At 33.2% G+C, this 23,266-nt stretch overlaps 1 protein-coding gene across 2 annotated transcripts; it reads left to right on the forward strand.

Moving 5' to 3' along the window:
• Window positions 1–430: 430 nt before the first annotated feature.
• LOC125059981 (ras-related protein Rab6) lies at window positions 431–22,934 on the forward strand. Of its 2 annotated transcripts, none has more exons than XM_047664713.1 (6): window positions 431–650; window positions 948–1,006; window positions 1,348–1,507; window positions 11,816–12,021; window positions 13,683–13,749; window positions 20,443–22,934. In XM_047664713.1, the coding sequence occupies exons 1-6, from the start codon at window positions 581–583 to the stop codon at window positions 20,511–20,513; spliced, it is 633 nt and encodes a 210-aa protein (XP_047520669.1). In that variant the 5' UTR covers window positions 431–580; the 3' UTR covers window positions 20,514–22,934. The 2 variants fall into 2 exon arrangements, with proteins under 2 accessions (XP_047520669.1, XP_047520670.1); XM_047664714.1 differs by lacking the exon at window positions 20,443–22,934 and adding an exon at window positions 15,970–16,483 and having other exon boundaries at window positions 432–650.
• The last annotated feature ends 332 nt before the right edge of the window (window positions 22,935–23,266 follow it).

The following is a 23,266-nucleotide window of genomic DNA, read 5'->3' on the forward strand; positions in this document are numbered from 1 at the left end:
AGGTTCTTCTAAACACTTAACTTTACCAATAAACATACAAAACAATTTTTTTTTTTAATATTAAATCGGAAACAGACCGATTGAAACAATCAATATTCATTCATGATTCAACTCTGAAGTCTGAATTCAAAATAATTCAAATAGATTGCATTGCAAAATGCAAATGCCAAATGCTTACGAATATTAAATAACATTAAAATGTCAAATGTCATTAGTGACGTTGCGATTATAATCGGATTCATGGATTTGGTTCTTTAGGCACTGTAACACTGGTAACATTATTGCATACTTTTACAAAAAAACGTAAATATTTTTACAAATAAAATTTAATTTTTTTGTCAACACCGAAATAAATTTTATTTAATGGAAGTAACTTTCTTCTGAATAAAATAATTGCTGAGTTGGCTCTTGCGTAGAACGTCGTAGAATGTACTGACTACTGACATTCAGTCTGTCGTAACGTGGCGGCGCTGCGCTCGTGTGCCGCAGGAGTGGCCTGCTGTCAGTTTAAGTAGTTTTCTGTGATAAGAAATACTGTGAAATTATAGTTTAGTTAAATAATTTAATAAAATATATCACGATGTCGGCGTCTGGTGAATTCGGTAACCCTTTACGCAAGTTTAAATTGGTCTTTCTAGGGGAACAGAGCGGTAAGTGGAGGCAATTGACTACATAGTCGTACATTTTTAATACATAGTTTTTGAATTTACGACACTTAAATTCGCATAGACTTTATCGTGTTTCTGACCTATATATGAAAGATTTATGACAAAATAATAAAATATGGTTAGAAACGATATCTTACTCTTAATATCTTAAGTAGGTTACATTCGTTGGAGTTCTAGAGGATTAAGGAATTTATATTTCTGCTCTCGTTACTTGTTGGATTGTATTGTATTAAGTGTAATTAGAAAGTGATTTTAACAAAGTGTCGTGTTGTTTTTCAGTGGGAAAAACGTCTTTGATCACAAGGTTCATGTATGATAGTTTTGACAACACATACCAGGTGAGTCATGGTTATTTATCAATTAATTATCTTTCTGAATAAATTTACTCTAATATTTTGATTAATTCCATTGATAGTTACCAATAAGACTATTTTAAATACAAACAACAAATGCATATGTGATGAGAAAGAAAGAAAAAACAATATATTTTAAAATGTTTAGTGAGTTTGTTCTTTTTATGTAAATTAGTTTTAAAAAAATCTGCTGGCCAAATACAGTGTGTACACATAATATGTCAATAGCAGTTGATTATTTTAGAATGAATGGTGTACATACATACTTAGATATACAAAAATGTTATTGATGAAACATTGACTTCTGATATTTTTTATTATTTTAGGCAACAATTGGGATAGACTTCCTATCAAAAACAATGTATTTGGAGGATCGCACAGTTCGCCTGCAATTATGGGATACAGCAGGACAAGAGAGATTCCGTTCACTCATTCCTTCATATATAAGAGATTCGACTGTGGCTGTTGTTGTTTATGATATTACAAGTAAGTTTAAATTTTCTTTTATTATCATGTCACTTATTAATTATGTTACTCATTCAATTAATTTTTATCTACGCTGAACTATTTTTGGTTTAAAATATGGGTATACAGTAACTTTGTGTATTAGTTTACTAATACAAACAGTTTAAAAATACATCATAGGCAATATAGAAAAGTTCTAGAGAACTAGGTTAATTACATGAATGTAAAGGGTTAAAGGTTGTAAACTGTTGTGACATTTATGTGCAGACCTTCATAGGATGTCTGATCTATACACAAAGACAAACTAATTTGTACCAAAACGCCTAATTATGTTGATTATTTATATGATTTCTTAATTAAACAAACTCATTTAGAGTTATATTGGTGTCATAGAAATGAATGTTAAATTGCATTCTTATTATATATAATTTTCTTAAATAACCCATTTAAAACTTAACAAGATGGAGGGAGATTAGCCACAGATGAATAAGAACTACGGACATGACTAAGTTTGCTTTTTTGAGTTCATGTGTCTCATCTGAAGAGCCAGGCTTTAATTTCACATAAAATAATTGTTCCTAGCAAATCTTCAGTAAAGCACTCACAAAACTCAACTCAAAACATTGGCACATCTGGCCTTAAAAAAAATACTTAAATCTGAGCAAATATATTACAATTAATTAATTTAGAGTGATGTAAATAAGGTGCCATTTGGAACTTCAATAATCAAAGTTTAAATTGTTGACATTTTGCTTACCTTAAATGTAAAGCTGCTATGTAAAACTTAAAGTTTGAACATAAACAGCACATTGATATACCCACACAGTTTATGTGAGAAGCTTAGTAAACAAATATGTAATATGAAAGGTATGGACAAAAAAATTCATAACAGGTTTCTTAAGGTGGGAACTGACCAAAGTTACGAGGTGTAATGTAGCATTTGCATCGAGCGTGTTACGCATAGAGCATGTTACGCTGTGTTCCAAAATCGGCGTAACATGCCCGTCAAAACTCTGTGCTCCACTTTCGCCGCCAGTGTTCACGAGATGTGATAGTGATAATGTTGATATCTTTCATTCTATTTAATTATTATTTCATCCAAATTAAGAAGAAGAAAAAATGTTACTGGACATAAAACTTATTTAAAAACACAGGCGTATGAGGTGGTTTGTTATTGATTGCAATATTAAAAACCAAATGATTACTGGACAGTATAAAAACTTTGTACGCAGGTGTCGATTTTGAAGAACTGTTGAATTTAATTGGACCAAAAGTACTTAAAAAAGACACAATTTATAGAAAATCATAATCATGATCACTCGCGACGTGCGATGCGTAATTACTGAACCGCGTAACAGTCAAAGGATTCGCCAAAAAACCGACAGCTGGGTGGAGCACTCAAAGCGAGCAACGAGCGGCTCGTTGCTCGCTGGTTTCCTCGTAACACGACGTACTGACTGCACGAATGCTCGCTGTGTAACATTACATTACATGTTACATTACACCTCGTAACGTTGGTCAGTTCCCACCTTTATGTATTGTGACAGTATTATGAGTCATTATTTTCGCCTACATGTTACGTCAGAAAATCATTTAAAATTCTATCAATTAAATAGAGGTGATGTCATGATCAAATAAAACAAGTAAATTTATTAAACTAGATCGTCAGAAATGAGAATTGAGTATTTTACTTAAAACAGTTTTTTATTACTTTTAAAACTTTTAATTTTTTATCCAAAGACGTTGTTAAGACAACTTACAAGTTTACGAAATCATTATTCCTAACTTCTAACAAAAAACAAAACGAAAGAACTTATAACAAAGTCGGACATAACAAAATGTACGTAAAGATAGTATTCCGACGTCGTGTTTTAATAAGACTTAATTAGTGGTTTTAGCACAGTTAGGAGGAGATTACATAAACCTTTCGCTTTATATTAAGCACTGTGTCAGCCGAACAGGTCATTGACCTTAGCGGAAACTCCACCATACGTCTTTGTTCGTATTTTTTTATACCGTTAGAATGTGGCGATATTCCCTTGAGATTACAATACATTTTTTATCCTCATGACAGTTATATATTCCGCTTTGTATCCAACAAGATAGAAGTATAGACTATAGAAGAACAGATGAGTTATTCCCGTTGTTTACATGTAACGCAACATTACACTTATAAAGTCTTGTATATGAATTTATTCTGAAATTAATCTTAAACAGCAAATATTTGTAAGACTACACCAACTAATCTATGTTACTAGCTCACTATGAGCTTGATTGCATAACGTTTTATTAATTCTTAACACAACGTACGTAATCGGGGCATTGTAGAAACCATTATTTGGTATTTTAACTATTTAGTTCTAGGTCAGAGTAGTTAACTTACATTCGTAATAAGCGAACGAATTAAGAATTTAAAAATATAATTATTGGGCCAAGTATAAAAGCAGAAGTGTTGGCCTAGTGACTTCAGCGACTCTCATCCCTGAGGCCGTAGTTTCGATCCCCGGATGTACACCATTGGACTTACTTTATGTGCGCATTTAACATTCGCTCAAACGGTGAAGGAAAACATCGTGAGAAAAACGACTTGCATTAGATCCAAAAAGTCGACGGCGTTTATCAGGCACAGGAGGTCGATCACCTACTTGCCTAATTGACAAATGATCATGAAACAGAAACAGAAATCTGAGGCCCAGACCTAAAAAGGTTGTAGCGGCACTGATTTATTTTATTTATTAATGTTCCCGAAGTGTAAATATCGCCATAAAGACCCAGGCTGCAGGGCCCCATATTATCAAGAATAATTTCTTATTTTGTTTTTTGTCTTTATTGCTCTGTGTTTTAATATTTTGCTTAAAGCTTTGTGGTAATCTCTCGTGATTTGCAAGTTAAACGTAACGGAGGTAAAAATCGAAACATTAAGTAGTTTTTTATGTGTTTATTATTCTCCGTATTTATCTGTGAATGTTATGTAGGTCGGTCGAAAAGATTATTTTGACTAAGGGAGCGTTTAAGTATTACGTAACGAATTTTGGGGGAGGGGGGTCCTTTTGTAAAACGTTACGTTGCGGGGCGGGGATTGAATTAGGTACGCGTTATTGTTAATATTATTTTCGACTTTGCAGTACTTTACACCACATAATGGTAACTTTTAGGTATAAAGAGTCACGAGGTGGTCACGAAACCTTATTTGTGTACAGAAAAACGTTACGGCGCGTTACATGGGGGGGGATCAATAATCTCCAAAAATTGCGTGACGTAATACTTGAACGTTCCCTAAGGCCTGATAGAGTTTATTTACTAAAGGCAGGAAGTAAAAAAAAGTTATATTATTCAATAGCTTCGATCATATTTCGTGTGATATCTAAATATCACATAGGTCATGCGGTATCGATTTTTTAAATAAAAAATTCGTACGGTTCTCCGTGTATTTGGATGTCTAGACTTCGAACATGGCAGTATGTACCTACCTGAATATTTAGGTCACAGTGGTCGTTTCAGACTTTGGGATCTTTAAATATTTCTTAGGGATCTTGAGTCCATATGAATTTATACGTTCCAATTCTAGAATATTCTTTAGTTAGATTTTTACTTGCTATTAATTATTAATATTTCAAAAAATATGTCTTAATTCACATACAATAGGCCAACAATTCATAAACTTAAAAATAAAATTGCTATTACGTTTTGTCTGACACTGACAAAATATACTGTTAGTATTTGAGGCAATATGTTTTATTTAAATGGTGTGTACCCTCTAGATACCCTAGGCATCCCATCCCCTTTCAGAAGAACGCGTTTTGCCCAAAACTCACCGATATCCATTCTGATGAACAAGCTAGGTCTGGATATCCATAGTTGCTCCCCTCACACTTTGAAATCAATTATGCTTTAGGTTATATTTGTTTTCTTCCTGTTTGTTATGTTTGCTTATAAGTGTTTGTCACATTAAATCTTGTATTTAATTGTTCTTTATGTCCAAATGTATTAGGCCGAGCGCTGGCAATCTTTTGTATATAATTTTTTTTACATTTGCTCTTACGGTGAAGAAAACATCGCGAGGAAACCGGATTGTCCGCTAAAATAGACGAATGTGTCAGGCACAGAAGGTTGATCTACTTGGGTATTAAAAAAACTAGGACACAGGCCAATACCCGTACAGGGTAGCTCCACTGCATTATTATTATGAATAACTCAACTAAAACTTGTTAAAAATATAATCTAGATAAACTAAAATGATGAAACAATACAATGGTTTCATTGTAACAATATCTGTACAAAGAAATTCAATTGAATTGATCAAAATCCGATTTCAGAATTCGGTTGCATGACACGACTGAAGCTGAAAGTAGAGCAACGGCCACGTAATGATTTTGCTATTAAATATTTTTAATCTTATCTTGTTAATACGACAATAATGATATCGGTATCCCTTGAAAAGGATGTTTTATGATTTTTTGGAGTTATCGCTTTTATTGTAACTAAATATGTTGAATAAATAATGACTTTGTATCATTAGGAAGTAGATGTGCGATTGAGAACACTACTACGGCTGGATAGATCGAGTATTCAACAATAATTGAAATAAGTAATTGAAATTTGTTTTAGTTAGAATCTTTATCCTGAGTAATTTCAGCGCTAATGTGCTTTCAAATATAATATACACGATTATTTATGTAGTGACTAAAGAATAAATAAAATTAATTTTGTATACCTAAGGCTTAGACTTACTTATTAGTTGTAAAAAAATATGTAGGCAATCGGCAAATTAAAATAAATTTTGAAAATCAATAAACCTAGAATAACTATTTGTTACAAATGTACAAAAATAAACTTTATTTAGATCTTTATTATTTCTGAGTCTTTATTCCTATCATCAAACATGTTACGTATTTAATGATATATAATGAAATAATAAAACTTTTATTTAAATTGGCACCGCGGTCATGGACTTGCAAAAAATATGCAGCCTTCTGAAGTTTTGATATCTTACGTATACTTATAACATTTACTTTCAAATAACTGTTATCTGCGTAATACCCGAGTTATTAAGTAATATTAATGTTTATTCGTCTTAGTAAGGCGAGTTATGACTTTCTCATTTAAGCAATATAGTGCTTAGTAATACAGGATTATTAAATAAATAGAAACTTGATTTATGACAGAAATATGGCTGTGACAAAATTTATTTATCGATAGTCCGAACACTAGAAAGCCCCTGTGTTGTGTGTATAACAACAGTTTGAGTTCTGAAGCCTTCTTCTAATCGAGCTACTATAGTATGTCAAATCTAAAACGTTTTTGATACAACTAATATATAGCGTTGAATTCTGTATGTTACCCTAAGTGTCGCTGTTGAATTTCAACTAATGAGACACATGTATATAGTTGCACTGATATAAGATATATATAATTCAAAAAAATGTGGAAAGTTTGGTTTAATGTCGACTTTTCGGAATAAAATTCGCATATTCTAAACAACAAGCCTTGTAGTAAAGTTATTATTTAAATTCATGTAAAGAAGAAGTTGTTCCTTTTTTGCTATTTGTATAATATTTTCTGCCCGCAATATTTGTCTAATTCGCCAATTAAATATGTGATTTATTCACTATGAGACTGAAGACTTACTATGACTATTAAAGATTATAAAATATCCTGAAAAAGCTTACCGTTACTATGATCTTCAAAGTAAGATTACTACAACATTACTTTATGTGTGTAAACAATAACGAAACATTATTCAGTCATATTTGTGGGTAACCTTCACTGTCTGGACAACATAAATATTGGCACAGGTACCAAGTTAGCCTTGGCCCGGGATTGTTTGGGATAAACAATCGTTACGCGAAATGGCTTCTCCATTTGTTTTTCGGACATTTTCACTACGTATGTTTTGAACAGGTTCGAAGCTGTGAATAAAAGCTTCAACCAGTTTATTTTAATTGCTTTAATTATGATATTACAAATCTATAGTATTAGAATGGAAAGCAACAATCATGGAATATAGACAATACAGTATCAAACTAAAGCTGATCAAATTTGTAGTAGTAAAAAAACGTACCTACATCATCTATGCCCAAATAGGATTTTCTTTCTGTGACCAAAGTTACCTTTATAGTAAGAGAAGAATAAAAATGAACAATCTTTTTAGTTTTAATTTCACTGACCATTAGGTACTATTGACAAAACTCTATGGCACGCTAGACAATCTACTTTTATTTTTTACACCTGTCAACACTGACAATGTTGTAACGTGGCTGTCAAAACGTGAATTCAAAATAGAAAAGTCTGTGTAATGTATTCCATGTCATTCTTTTACACGTTCAATCCTACAGATATATATGTTTGTCTCTTTCTACATAACGCCTCAACTTTTCGTGTTACACTTGATTTTACTCCTCATAAAATTTCCGTACCGGGCCTTATAACTCAAATCGTTTCTTAAGGAGTAAACTCCAACACTTAGAGCTTTTATTTGTAAGCGATTGTATGTGATGGAAAATAAAATTTTAAAATACTTCGTACGGTCACGATAATAATAATCAAAAATCGCTTAATAAACTAACAAATAAACGTTTTTATGTGTCAAATTGTATTGTGACCGCAATGACGTAATAAAATTCTCATTATAGCTACAAAAGTTTATGGCTATGAGTAGTTAAACGTTATACAATTTGTTTTATTTGGCTCTGTTCTGCTTAATTCTTTTGAACGTTTCAGCGGCGTAGCGTCTGACCCATTTTGGATTTTATCCGTATTTACTACTACCATAACAACTTCTCTTGAAGATAAATCTAATATATAAAACTCTTGTGTCACAATGTTCGTTCCCATACTCCTCCGAAACGGCTCGACCGATTCTTATGTTTTTTTTTTTTGCATATTCAATAAGTCTGAGAATCGGCTACTATCTTTCAAACCCCTAAGTGATAAGATATTTTTTTTTTAAACATTTGTTTTTATTTTTTTATGATACAGCATACAAAAATACATACAACCCCTAATTTTCATCCCTCTACGATCAACTCCTATTTTTTATTATTGTAGATAGTTATTTTTATTGAACTAAAAAAATGTTTCCTAGAAATAATAAACATGGAAAAACAAACGTTTGTCTTATCAGCTAGTAATATATAATGCTATAATGAACACGAAATCGATTATATAAGGAAATATTTGTTTCAAATATCATCATTAGACCAGTGTTATCACGCCAACAAAAATTCAAAATATATGCGGTCTTTAGAATTAGGGTAAAAGAAATCCTAGATTTTTGTAAGACAAGATATTCACAATTGTTCCATGTGCCTCGTACGAAAACGAAATACATCGTAATTCGCCTATAAAGATGTAGATATTTCCCACCTTACCAAAGAGGATGTGAGAAAATATTTTAAGAACCGGGAAGACTGACTTTATTAAGCAGAAGTAAACAATTTTCTTTTTTCTTTAAAATATTAAGTTATAGTGTGTTTAACTTTAATGTTTATAATGTGTAAATGTGTTTTTTTAACTATTAATGTACCTTATTAACTTATGTTTTCTGTTTGTTATATTTTGTTAAACAGAGCAGTGTTGGCCCAGTGGCTTCAGCGTGCGACTCTCATACCTGACCGTGAGGTCGTAGGTTTGATCCCTGGCTGTGCCCCAATGGACTTACTTTCTATGCGAATTTAACATTTGCTCAACGGTGAAGGAAAACATCGTGAGGAAACCGACATGTCTTAGACCCAAAAATATGACGGCGTGTGTCAGGCACTGCCTATTATATTTAAAAATGATTAATGAAACAGATTCAGAAATGTGAGCCCAAGACCTAAAGAGGTTGTAGCGCCACTGATTTATTTTTATTTTTTGTTTAACAATGTTATCTGTGTAGCTGTCTATTTATACGTGTAGCTGTAAGATTACTTATAAATGAATTAATATAGATTTGATAAATTCATAAATCGATTCGTTTGGTGCTGAGAGAATAACAGACCCAACCGTGCAAACTAGAAATTATTACTTTTGATACGCTTTCATATTTATTAATTAGGAAATTAAACGAAATAGTAACAACCAGATTGAGGATAGAACAATATTTAAATAATATTTACCGGTCTACTGTGTAATGCAAAAATAACGTTATCTACATTGCAAATGGTCGGAGGTTTACGAGCAATTAAAGGGTTTTATCGTTTCTCCGAGCGAAACGCGTTATGGATGTACTGGGCGTGGTACCTTGACGAATTGAATTAACCTGGACCTGTATTGATATATGCTTCCATTGCCGCTATATTCCGAAAAGTGCAAAACCACATTACATAGATTATTGTAGAAATATTTAATCGATAGGCTATCATCAGTTTTCTACTAACACCGTTGGTTTGGATCTAAGTGAAAGAAACAGGACTTAGCTCGTACTATGTTAAAAGAGTCATACATACACTCTGATATTTGCCCTAAGTCATGACAGTTCTTTAACAAGAGTAGAGACTCGAACATTGAAGAATACATTATTAGCATTTAGCGAAAGTTTCATTTATATATATATACACCAATACTGATCCTAGATTAATATATATCTATTATTAGTTCAAGACTGATAAAAGAAACATAAAATATACCTTTTTAACTTCCGATTTTATAAAGTAAATATTTACTGGTGTGATTTGTGTTATATAATATTTAAACTTATGTATATGCGAATGTAATTATTTATTTAATGGCGTAACTCAAAATCGTACAAAATTCTCTTTATAAATATGTATGCCAAGCTATTTACGTTGAAGCACTAAAGAATCTATGAAACTTGTACCGTCGTGTATCCGAGTAAGGAATAAGGATCGTAAAATATTTTTCATCTCCCCGGTCGGCGGCGAGGGATTTATTTGCGATATAACTTCAACAAATAATAGGATCGGGGCACGCAGCCAGCATCTTGCCATCTTCTTGGGATTTGAAACAAAAACTTTACTGTTCAATTTATTTATGTAGACAGAGTATCCACATTCTTTAAAGAGTCTCTGTTTTGAACCGTTATTATGAACATGATATAAAGTAATTATTACCTGGGAGCTATTACATTATACATTTGCAACGCATACATATTTTAGGTACAACAAAATTATATATTAAAACGGTCTGATAATTTTATCAAAATTATACCGGATTCTAATCTCAATTTTATACCCACTATTAAGTAGTTTAATGATTTGATTCACCTAAAATTTTAAAATGTATTAATAAAGTATGCCTCGTACTGAGACATAACTTGTGCCAGTTCTTATTTAAAATAGTATAATAAAAATATTTGTTGCTCAGTGTTTTCTTATCAAACCATATCGCGATATTGAATACGGATATAAACTCAGTAGGTATTTTATATAACTATTAAAAAGGATAAGAAATAGTTTGAAACGTGAGCAGTGTGGGTTAAAAGAGTACGTACGTACGTCACCTACACATACACAACACTCACATACACACACTCACACACGAACATACACACACCCACCCTCACATTCAACTGTATTTGTGCTATATTGTATTAATTTGTTTGCCTACCCATATATTATGTATGTTCCCTTTGTAAACACTGTGACTTTGCTGTGGAATGGAAGCCTGGTTATCCATATCACAGGTTCTTGCCTAGTTTGGAAACCAGTCTCCCAATACCTTTTCAATTCAATTGTTACCTTATTGTTTTTGGGAGAAAATAAAAATTATTCTTATTCTTCTTACGTAATGACAAGGGTACGAAAGGGAATCCTCAGGTTGTTTGGCCATGTAGAATGAGAAGCGGTTAACAAGTAGGATATACAATGCAACGGTGGATGGTGAAATAGTTGTACATACCTGGAAAAACTCCAGGAGGTAGGGACAAATTTAAAGTACCCATAACCATCAGGCATGGTGAATGTCACGAAAGTGGATGAAGCGAGAGATATATTAGGACAGTAGCAATTGGAGATCGGTGGTATCTGCTAATAAATATAAATAAATTAAAGAAGTACAATTACCGCCAAATACAGCCAAAATCTACTCATCACTACTCATATTTGGTCGTAAAAACCGATAGTCGTAACAGCCGATGACGTTGTACCTAATACAATAGAATTCAGCCGAGACCTTTGATTTTGGTCAATATAACCGGTATGTTGTTCTAAACGATGTCGTCGTAAACGGTTTGACTGTAAATTGGCCAGAGTTATATGACGTGCTGAAGATTTTAGGTTAGGAGTAAACGTACACACGTGAATATTGGTTCGCAATATGATCAAACTACGTGTCTATACATGTTATTCATGACTGTTAAGGTTTATATCATTTGCTTTTCAATTTCAGATGCAAATTCATTCCACCAAACATCGAAATGGATAGACGATGTGCGCACAGAGCGTGGCTCTGATGTGATTATAATGCTGGTGGGGAACAAGACTGATCTGTCTGATAAAAGACAGGTCTCCACCGAGGAAGGGGACAGGAAGGCGAAGGAACTCAACGTTATGTTTATAGAAACCAGTGCTAAGGCTGGGTATAATGTTAAACAGGTGGGTTATTACATAAATCATTTACAAGTTTACGCAGCGTTGAGGTCCCGGTAGAATGCGACGGCGACCCCAGAGCCTCTGTAACGCGGCTTTGTTAGGAACTACTCGAGGTGGTTTTAGTGGGTATTGTTGACCCAGTCTCTGAATTGCAGGGAATTTGGTGTGGGTCGAGTCCCACATACCCCTTTTAAGGCTTTTAAGTCAGGGGATGCGCTAATGCATTTCCACCTCGGATATATAAAAAAACAACACGACGTACAGACCTGTAATGCACTTCTGTGGTCTGTACTTCGAGAGCAAACAATGTCTATTGTACGTTGAGGTATTTGCTACCGCGGCTAACAAATGGACTAAGTCAGTTATTAGATATCTTAACGGTGAGCAACATAAAAACACGTTGAAGAATTATTTATACAGTCTACTCTCGATAATTTGACACTCGTTAATTTGAATCTCTCGATAATTTGAATTTTTTTACTGGTCCCTTGAAAAATACTCGATAAATTGAATAAACTCAATGATAATTAGTCCCTTCGGTAATTTGAAGTTGAAAAAGTATTATCTTGCTCGCCAACATGCGATAATTTGAAATCCGGTCTTTTCTACTCTCTATAAATTGAAGCGTTTATCATGCACATACCTGTCGTTTGTTTACATACATGCACAGACTTGTCAATTGTTTAAATGGGTGACAACTGACAAGTGACGATTGCTTTGCAGCTCTCACCACTATCGAAAATTCATTGGACAATGATAAACTGAAGTCACTCACTCAAAAAAAGTTTACAGACTTCTTTTCGAAATAAAAATTTGTGAATAATTGTTATAATAATTGTTAATACATAATAAGAATATAGAAATAATAAGTAACAAATTTTTATCAAATTCTTATTTCCTTCAGTCGTGGTTATTCAAACACTTGTTATTTTGAACTCTTGATAATTTGAAATTTATCTCTGGTCCCTTGAGTTTCAAATTATCGAGAGTCGACTGTATATGCATTTGTCGCGTGTCGACAATATTGATATTGTTACATTAATACAAACTACAGTGGTTTTCAAATGTAATATACCTTGATTTAGATTTTATTATTCTGTAAAATTACACTTGAAACGAACCGAATGGAAAAATATTATATAATTTTGACGAAAAAAATTTTTTTTTTCTTTTTTTATATCTCACTATATTTTTTTTCATTTGATTATTTTAATTTTGTGTGTTTATGATTGTGTGTTTTTGTTAGTAATAAATGATATGTCTATGTCTAAAATAAAAAAAAAACATAATTTCCTGTTAATGTAGTTTCTTCGAGAAGTAGTTGTCCTCAACTAATGTTGCACCATCCTCTACGTAGCTAAGAGGCTTGATAAAGAATTGCAATCCCGGTCAAACCTCTTATTAAAATTGTAATTTATTCTCAATCTCTTGTGATTTGTGAGGATACAACTCACTTACGTACGTATGCACGTACGCACATGAATTTTATATGGCAATTGTACCTTCAAAAAAACAAACTGGAGTAAAAACGTACGTCGGAAAGAAGCCAATTGCGCGCAGCAGTTCCCTTATCGGGCTCATGCCTTTAACCTTTAGGTATACGCCTATAGATATCTATGAGGGCTCTAAGAGATAGAGGTCTTATTATTTGCTTAAATTTCCAGTTGTTCCGACGGGTTGCGGCTGCCCTTCCCGGCATGGACTCTGCTGAGAGCAAGCCACCTGAAGACAGTATCCTTTTGCTAATATTTACGATTCATTACTTTATTTTTAAAGGGTTTTGGTTCATACAAAAAATTCCACTGTTTACAGATTATTTTAACATTGACACAAAAATATTTGGTTTACAAAATCAAGGCACATTTTGTGTTACGCGCACGTTACGCTAGAGTACGCTGTAATCGAAATAACGGCTAATGATCAAGTGATATTTGTGTGAGATTAGCTACGTTTTATGCGTCGATATTATTTGCATCGGTTTGTTTGACTTCGGCGTTAATTTTATAACTATTTTACACAAGGCTTATTTAAAAGGCCGGCAACGTATTCGCGAGTCCATGGAAGCCCCCTTCCTGTTTGTACCCTCTCCTAAAAAAATTAAATTAATCTGTATCTACCCTCACCCTAAACTCGTGTTTAGTTTTGGGTTTAGTTTTTTATGACCTAAACGTTATTTTAACTGTCACCGTTTCCTTTATGAAAAAATTAAGAGCAGTTACTAACCAGCTATAATTAAAATATGTAATAATGGCGCTATATAAAAACCGTTACAACCTTCTAAGCTTTCTGATCATCATAGACAAGAGTGAAACACATCGCTTTATCTATGGACCTGTTTCTAAATCTGTTATCTATAATTGCTATGTCATATTTTTCTAAAGAGCGCTGACAGCCGTTGATGTTGAAATTAAGACGTATTTCCTCTCTTAAACCATACATGATACAAACGAAAAGAGCTCAAAGAAAAATCTACTTTTATACCTAGAGATACTATGGCACAATGGTTGCGAATTGCATATCAAAAGTTCAAACGTTTTACTATAAAATATATTCGGGTAGCTAATTTCACACTCGTCGGTAGTGATTCCCGGATGTGATGGTGGTGGTTTAACAATGGTGTAAGTAACATTAACATACTAATTTGAAGCCATTATTTCTATGTTTCCGTAGTTTTAAATAGCTTTATAATTAACTTGTATGCTTTATTTGCATGTATTTTATTTTCATCGCCATGACCGAAGCAAGATTGTTGTGGATTGTAAAAGCGCCTTTATGGCGTTGTGTTAAGGGCTTATATTGTTTATAGCTCCTTTGTATAAATATTGGAATGAAACTCAGATGTGTTGCTGAAATATCTATATTAAGAAACAACATTTAAAGTTGGTTATTTTACTTGAAAACAATCATTTCTTTTATCATTTTATCATCCGAAATGTTCTAACAAAAAAATCTTTGAATTAAAACTAGCGTATTTTCTACAGACTAACAAACAATTAAATGAAACGTCAGTTAACACATAACAGATAATAAATAATCTAGGAAATATAATTCTTTCCTTACAAATCTATAAAACGGGACGCTTATGTAATGACACAATATGAGAAAAAGAGTATTGTTACAAGTTAATTCAAATGAAAAAATAACGTTTTGGCATGGTAAATTAAAGTATTTAAAAAATATCAGACCCGGAGCATAATATTAGATTAAATACTACTATGTATTATATATATAGGCTTTTAATATGTATTTTATAAGCAAGAATTCAAGATGGTGGTATAAGCAAAACATATAGCAGCAGCCTTGCTTTCACGGTCATGGTAAACCCCTTTTCATTTCATATGTTCTCTCTTTTATCTTCTGTCTCGTTAAGAATTTTGGGATGTTTGAGTATAAAATTGTATGTCGAAGACAGTCGAGCCGTGATATCTCTCTCTTCATAAATATAAGATACATTCGAAATGACGATCGTTTTTTACATTGAAAATAGATTTGACAAAAGATTATTTCTCTAATTTCGACTAAAAGCTAGCGATCTTAGTAAAGCTCGGTAAATATATAGATAAATTTTTAATAACTTACTCAATTTTTACTCCTTTGGTGTACATTTGAAAGTAAACTGAAGTTTTTAAAAGTTAGACGGTAGACATTTGATTTTAATTGAATTTCAATTCAATCCTATGATTACTGTATTTTCATTATCGTTTAACCAATAGATTTTTGTAATAATACTTTTTCGAACTACCCACTTTTGGCTTGAGCTACTGTCACAAGCTAAAGCTTACAATGATTAAAAAGCTTTATTAAATGTTAATTTCAATAAAATTGCTTTATGTTGCTTCTATTAAGATTTCAGTATATCAAGACTAATTAAAATAAAATGAAAAATTTCCCAAAATATCTATTACGAGACTGTAGTGTTTTCTTTTTATTTTTCCTTAATATCGACAACAGTGCACGAGGTGATATTGAGACAAGCTCCAGGAGACTCCAAGGAACAGGATCAAGGATGCGCGTGCTAGTCTTACAAGAATTTGTTTCTACCATATCCATAGTTTTATAACCTTATTTTTTAACGTTTGATGTAATTTTTTTTTCAAAATTCATTACAATTATCGGACATAATGTAAAATTGGATGTGGTATTCGTAATAATTTCGAGCAATCTTAAACGTATATCGCCCTAATTACACGGCAGCTGAATAATATTTGCATTAATCCAATTGAAAAATATTATGTGTAATATCAATAAAATGTAGAGGAATTCAGCTCCATACCCTGCTGTTGGTTGGCTGGTGAAACCTAAGCATAACTTTATTATAGTGCATATTAGTAACACATATTTTATTTTAAGCATTAGTGCGATAGCGCAGTGCTTTTGTGTCTGTGGCCTAATTGAAATTAAATTTTATTCTTTTACCTGGGGAAATGTTAACCGCCCCGCGGCGCGACTTCGTTCTGCAAACCAACCCCCCCCCCCCCCATGTAACGCACCGTAAAGTTTTTCTGTACCCAAGTATAGTAAAACGTTTCGTGACCACCTAAAGTACTGGAGAGTCGAAAATAATATTAACAATAACGCGTAATTCAATCGCCGCCCCGCATCGTAACGTGTTACAAATGGATTCCCCAAAATTCGTTAGGTAATACTTCAACGCTCCCTTATGTGGTACTGCCTCCCGAACATTATTATTTACACAATTCCACAGCCATCAGATTAATCATGTAAAAGTCTTTATATAAGGTTTTTTGGCAGCAATTGATCACAAGAAATAAGTAATCATACAAACTAGCGAGACAAATATCAATTGTTCGTATTAGTTTATTACACAAAGGCACTACGATTGCTTCAAAACGAATCGTCAAATGGTCTTAAAGACTGAATTTTCTGAGGCACTAAGCTGTATCATTTTAAACAAAATTGAGGTAAAACTTTACCCGATATTAATTACACATTGCCTTTTGGAAAGGTCATACATGGGATAAAGTTCTTTATGTTATTTACTATAAATACGCGATAGTTCTGCTTTCTAAAAGGCACTATGGACATTTGCCGCTGGTTCTTTAATTATTCTTAATCAGAAACTATTAAATACAAGATTTGGGTGCAATTTATCTAGGAGTATATATAGGGACTCATTCTGGTACAATTTTCTAGACTAAACTATCAAATTTGCATAATTATTTTACGGTTAATGATCTGAACTTTCCATGTTTTTGACATATGTCAAATGGTTTGGAGATCTTGTACCAGAATTAGATCAGTTGTATGGGATGACTTGACAGAAATAGTGAATGTATTACAATTTGGCATGTATTTAAATGACAAAGTTACTTGCTTGTACCAAATTTATCGGAAAATTGGCGTGAAGCTGAAGTGTTTTTAAAACAAATATGAATTTGATTAATTCTTTATTTTTAGAGTAAGCTAAGCAAGAATTTGTATATAGCACGCTTTCGGGATCTCTATGCGATAATGCTCAAATCTTATTAAAACCATATAACAATCTGAATTTGTGATCGTTATTTTTATTTACAGTTGAGTAACGTATACGTGCGTGTACGTTAAATAGTTTATCGTCATCAGTGAAATGGTTATAGGATGACAAATGGGACTCTTATCCACTCATACTGAACGCGTAGTTAAAGGTTATTAAAAAAACAACAAAATAAAATAATTTTAAGTGCTTTCTATCTGGAGATCTCGAAGCTTATGTACATTAGTATTATTTATTTTAGCTTTTAAGTAAAATCTTATGACTTTATATCACCGCACACATAGTATTTTAAAACAAAAAAAACCCTTCGCTTACATTACACGTTGATGTAACTTACAAATCGTTAAATTATTGTGTGTACGGTGGGCCTTAGTGAGAGTTTCACTGCTAGCTTTTAACAAGTTTGTACGACATTTTATAATATAAATTACATGTCATTCCAATGAAGCTTTTAATTAACATTTATATAAAAATGCAGCTAATATGAAAATCGAGATTTTATTTATAAGTAGATTTGCACCTTTTAAAACAATTCTGTTAATTTAAAAAAATTGTCGTTTATTTTATTTTATATATAAAATTGTGCTGATGACTGTATGTATATATCACGCTGATATTGAAATTAAAAACTTTAAACACCATACTCTTATTATTATAGATATGCCCTAAAATATTTTATCAGGATCGATGTATGTGTATATGTGTGTGTATATAAATATATTAAGTATGTATCGGTAGCTAAACAACAAACATTGAAAACATTATTTTTAATGTTAATAGGATTATGAAGCCAGAAATCAAAAATAAGACTTCATAAACGCACAAAAATTTGTGATGACTAAATTGCTTCATACAATTATTATGTCGTTGACTAAGGACTTTCCTTACCGCAAATGACGACTGATGATCTCTAATATCTATGACTTCTCTAGTCCCATTATAAGCACCAGCCTAGGAAGCCAGTAGCTTATATAAATTTGTGAAGAGGCAAATAAATGCTAATGTTCTCAAATATATCTCAGGTGGCGTTAGCGTACTGTTATTGTATGTGAATGTAAGATATAAGACGTGAAAGTGCGAAAGAGAACGTACTCTTCGAGGACGTAATCAAACTGTGTTGAACTGATTACTATGTCTAATTATATAGGGTAGACCGAGGCGAATCGGATCACAGGGCGAATCGGATCAAAATTAGAAATCTGTTGATAATTCAAATATCACAATCACTTAGACCTACAACGCACTAGCGGCTGGCCGCAATGCGGTGTGCCGCTGCGGCGGGCCGCACATCGATTATTACATGAAACCGCACGATAACAACGCACTGACTTGCGGTCAACCGTCAACCGCTCCGGTTGATGTGGAGCTGCGGCGAACCGCACCGGTTGCATAATGCGGCGCGCCGCGTCCCCTCCACGCACTCGGCGCGGTTAGCCGTCCTACCTACGTCATCACATATAATTATTTAACAAATGTAAACAAAATATTGTAAACTATTTTAAAAGAGTAAAAAATAAAATAAAAAAATATGTTTATTATGGAACATAAGATACATGTATCACTTATTCCACGTCATTAAATTTGAATTTGTAATATTTCAAGAAGCACTGACGAGTGACGATTGGGGCAGACCGCAATAGGGACGGTTAGCCGGAATGCGGCATGCCGCTACGGCAGACCGTATATACTGCGGCCTGCCGCAGCGGCACACCGCATCACGGCCAGCCGCTAGTGCGTTGTAGGCCTTAGAACGCACTCAACCGGCGTTTTATGTCTCTTCATTTACTGAGCACCTCCCGACATAAGCAGTATTTCGATCGCGCTTGTGGATCAGTGGCAATGCCGATCGTCAGCCACTCGGTTTTTTGTGTGTGTCGCAATTTGGCGCTCATCTAAGGTACGCGTACTTACGATTTCTTTGTGTCATATGACGGATTTGTCTTAAAATTCAACTACATTGGCTTATATTGTTAAGCAAGGTGTTTATATTAAAGAACCAATTAGCTTTTAAGTATAATCTTAGAGGTTAACGTCTAAAATATGTATTTCAAAAGTCCTAATTATGGGGCTAATCGGATCATATCCTTAGGGGCGAATTGGATGATACTTTTAAACTGATTTATTACATGTTTGAGGTTATTGATTCATATTTATTTCATGACCGCCGGAGAATGGTTACAAGAAAAAATGAAAGAGGCTGTAAATAAAGTCCAGAACAAAGAGTTTACCTTACGTAAAGCTGCTAAGATTTTTTCAGTACCGTTCACGAGCTTACAGAAAAAAAGGACCATATATAATATGTGAATTATGTGCCAATAATCAAAATTGATCTTATTATTATATATTTTTACTGATTCCAAAGTTATTTAACACTATACCTTAAAATTTTGTTATATGTTGTGTACGATCCGATTCACCCCGACAGTTGGGGCGATTCGGATATTTTCCTTTTTTTAGTTTTTAATAGGTAATTAAGAGAATATATGTATGATTTAAGTTTTCAAATGTTTGTTTCATAGGTTATTAATACTTCTTACGATTTTATTAATAAAAATAACATTATATAACACTTTAGTATGATTTACTCACCTCAAAGAAAAAGTGATCCGATTCGCCTCGGTCTACTATATATTTAGTGTCTTATTTAAATCCGATAGACGCTAAAAGTTGTCAGGTAAGGCCTACATATTGGTATTGATTATTCAAGTGAAAATGAATGATTACGTCCGGTCTAAGCATGTAACTTGGCAAGATTATGTGCGGTCAGAAAGTTTGCTAATTTACTTTTGTTGAAAGAGCAACTTGAGTTTTTTGCTAACTTGCATGCCGTGAATAAATTGTTATTTTAATATCTCATTAATATACGCAAAATATGATCATTTTGAAACAACCTGGAATACATCCTTGATTTCCTTAACTCCAAGCTACAGCTGTGGACCTACAGACCCAGTCCCCAATGGGCTCCGAGCAAGAGGGCAACGAGAGTGGGTGCGTTTGTTGAACGGCTTAAAGTGCCTACTTTATATCTTTTTATGTGCCCCGCTTAGATGTGATCCAATATGTGTCGAGCGCACAATTTTACGTTTATTACGAATAGTTTAAGCAAAAGTTTAATTTACGTTTTCCACATTAGAACAGCATCTTCAGCAAAAGCTTCTCCATGGCTTAACACAAACTTAGCTTGCGTCTACATACGCGTGCTAAATACGCTCTGGGGACGCATTTTATTAAAAAAAATTGAATTTACATTTACTACTTGATTTTACGTATACGTATAGGTCGTGCTAAGGGTGCAGATTTATCAGTGTTGTACACTAACGAACCGTATATGATAAAATACGAGACGTAAATGGTTTCGAAAGTGTCGAATCATTATATTTAAAAGAATCATATGTTCTTCTGTGGAATACGTAAAAACCTTGCTAAATAGAGCTTTTCTTGTGGAAAAGAATGACATCTTGAACTTAATGCTTCCGATTTTGAAAAGCTCTATTTAGGTAAAATAATTTATGTGCCTAAATTTGTCAATGCGTTACGTTTGTATGGCGCTAAGTTGCGATGCACTAGGCAATTTAAACTCTGTTCTTCGTTCGTCAGACTTAAGGTACTTTAGGGTTTCTTTTCTTTACCAATTGACTGTAATCAATTGATTTTAATAAGTGAAAATTACAAGCTTATGATGTTATAACGTCGGGCGGACTAAAGCTCAGTTGTGATAGAATGAATTTATGTATTGGATTGTTGACTGATATTGCATAGAATTTCTTTTAAATAAACTGGCTTTTGACGGCTCTATAATTTCTAATATAGAAACAGGAAAATGTCAAAATCTGTGTCAACTATTCGTATGAAAAGTTTATTTAATATTGTGGAAATCTAAATAAATTTGACAGGAATGGTATTAATGCAAACAACTCTTGATAGATTTTTCTTTTTTATCGATTAAACAATTGATATCTACTGTTTCTGTCTGTCTTCATAGCTTAATTAGTATTGTTAAAAAAATGGCGGATCAGAAAGAAAAGAAACAAAACATTTATTCTTAGTTTAGCTATTGGAGAGTGAGACGTGTTCAGCTATTCAGACAATGATAATCAGTTTGGAGGGAAAGGTTCAAGGTCTTACTCTTAATGGATTTATCGGACTTTAAACAACGTATTTAACTTAGCGTCTATTGCAAACGAGGTCTGTTTTCCGACGTAATATGACTGTACTGCGATAGTTCTTATAATAATTGGTCCGCCTGGCCATCGCAATCTGTGCATAGTTGATTTGCTTCAACGATCTCTCTTATATTATCTAGATTAATAGGCATTTTCTTCTATTAGATTTATATTTAAGCACAACTAGTGGATTTATTTATTTAGGAAACTGTTAAGTAGCGATTTTCGACTTCAATTTAGCTCACACTGCCGTAAATAAATTTGGAATTCATGTTATTCGACCTAAACGCAGACTACGCCTAATGTCTAGCTAAAAAAAACATTAACATTTCGTTACCATGGTAACAATATTTGAAATTTACATTTTGTAGATTTAGGTTCTGTTTCACAATCTATGGTTAAAGTGCCAAATAGCTATGCAACACATAAATTATTTGGAAGATAAATTGTGCTATTTGACACTTTATCGGACTCATAACTTATGATGGACTTTATGTGACGAATAGCGCTATCTGCCAGTCGTGAAACGCAACAGTAGTGTTTATCCTACCAATAAGTAATAAATAGCTAATTTGGAACTTATGTAGAACTTATCCGTACATTGTGAAACAGACCCTTAGTAAGAATAATGACTCCCGCAAGCTAAGATGCAATACGTTTTTGATATACGGAAATCACATATTCAACGATATGCAATGCGGATACTTACTAGAAGTGAGTGAGACTGTTCATAGCAGAACTGACCGATCCGAACAATCTCTCATTCCCCGCTCTCGCAGCTTAAGTTCCTCGACCGGAGAGCGACCTTTTTGTGAAGCGTATGAGGGTAATACTGTGATTAAAAACGTATTAAGAAAATATTGTTGCCATGGTTACGATGTATTTGTTCTATAGATTTAAAAAATATTAAGCTGTAAGTCTATTATACTTATTTTACGTAAGAATTTTTAGTTTGATGGTAAATGGACTGGAAATTGATACAACGATTTGTTTAAATGGCTTATGAAATGTAAAAATTTGTATTCATTAATTTCCACTTCATAAATTGCGATTGGTACGAAGATCTATTTAATGGACTGGCGGGTGTCTGCGTTGATGGTTTTAGTGTAATAGTATCGATACGTTTTATAGTATTTTGTATGCAATTGTTAGTGTAACGTTTTGTACGAAACGTGCTTAGCTTTCATCAATAGATATTGTTTTTTTCGTAATTATTCAATACTAGCATAATGTTCTGGATAATAAATGCATTTTAAATATTTGTGGTTTCATTTTCAATTATGATCTCTATGGGCTTAGTGGCTCGGCGCACGATTTCTTAAACAATTGGAGGTCGTATTTCCCAGGGACCGACCCCACCAGGAGTCGATTCCACAGTTCGCTAGTTCGTAAAAAACACTCTTGTCAGCGGACCGTGGAAGACTCCGTCAAGGTGATTTGGATCAAATTTTGAGTTAATACGGCTCGTACGGTGGTGAAACGAAGCTAGAGGGATCAACCTAAACAACTCTTCAGAACATTCTCCACAGTACTATTTGTAGAATACGCTTAGAGACGCATGCAGCATAGGAGAGAATTAAAAGCCTTTCCA

This window comes from Pieris napi, chromosome 20 (genome assembly GCF_905475465.1).
Source record: "Pieris napi chromosome 20, ilPieNapi1.2, whole genome shotgun sequence".
Taxonomy (NCBI): domain Eukaryota; kingdom Metazoa; phylum Arthropoda; class Insecta; order Lepidoptera; family Pieridae; genus Pieris; species Pieris napi.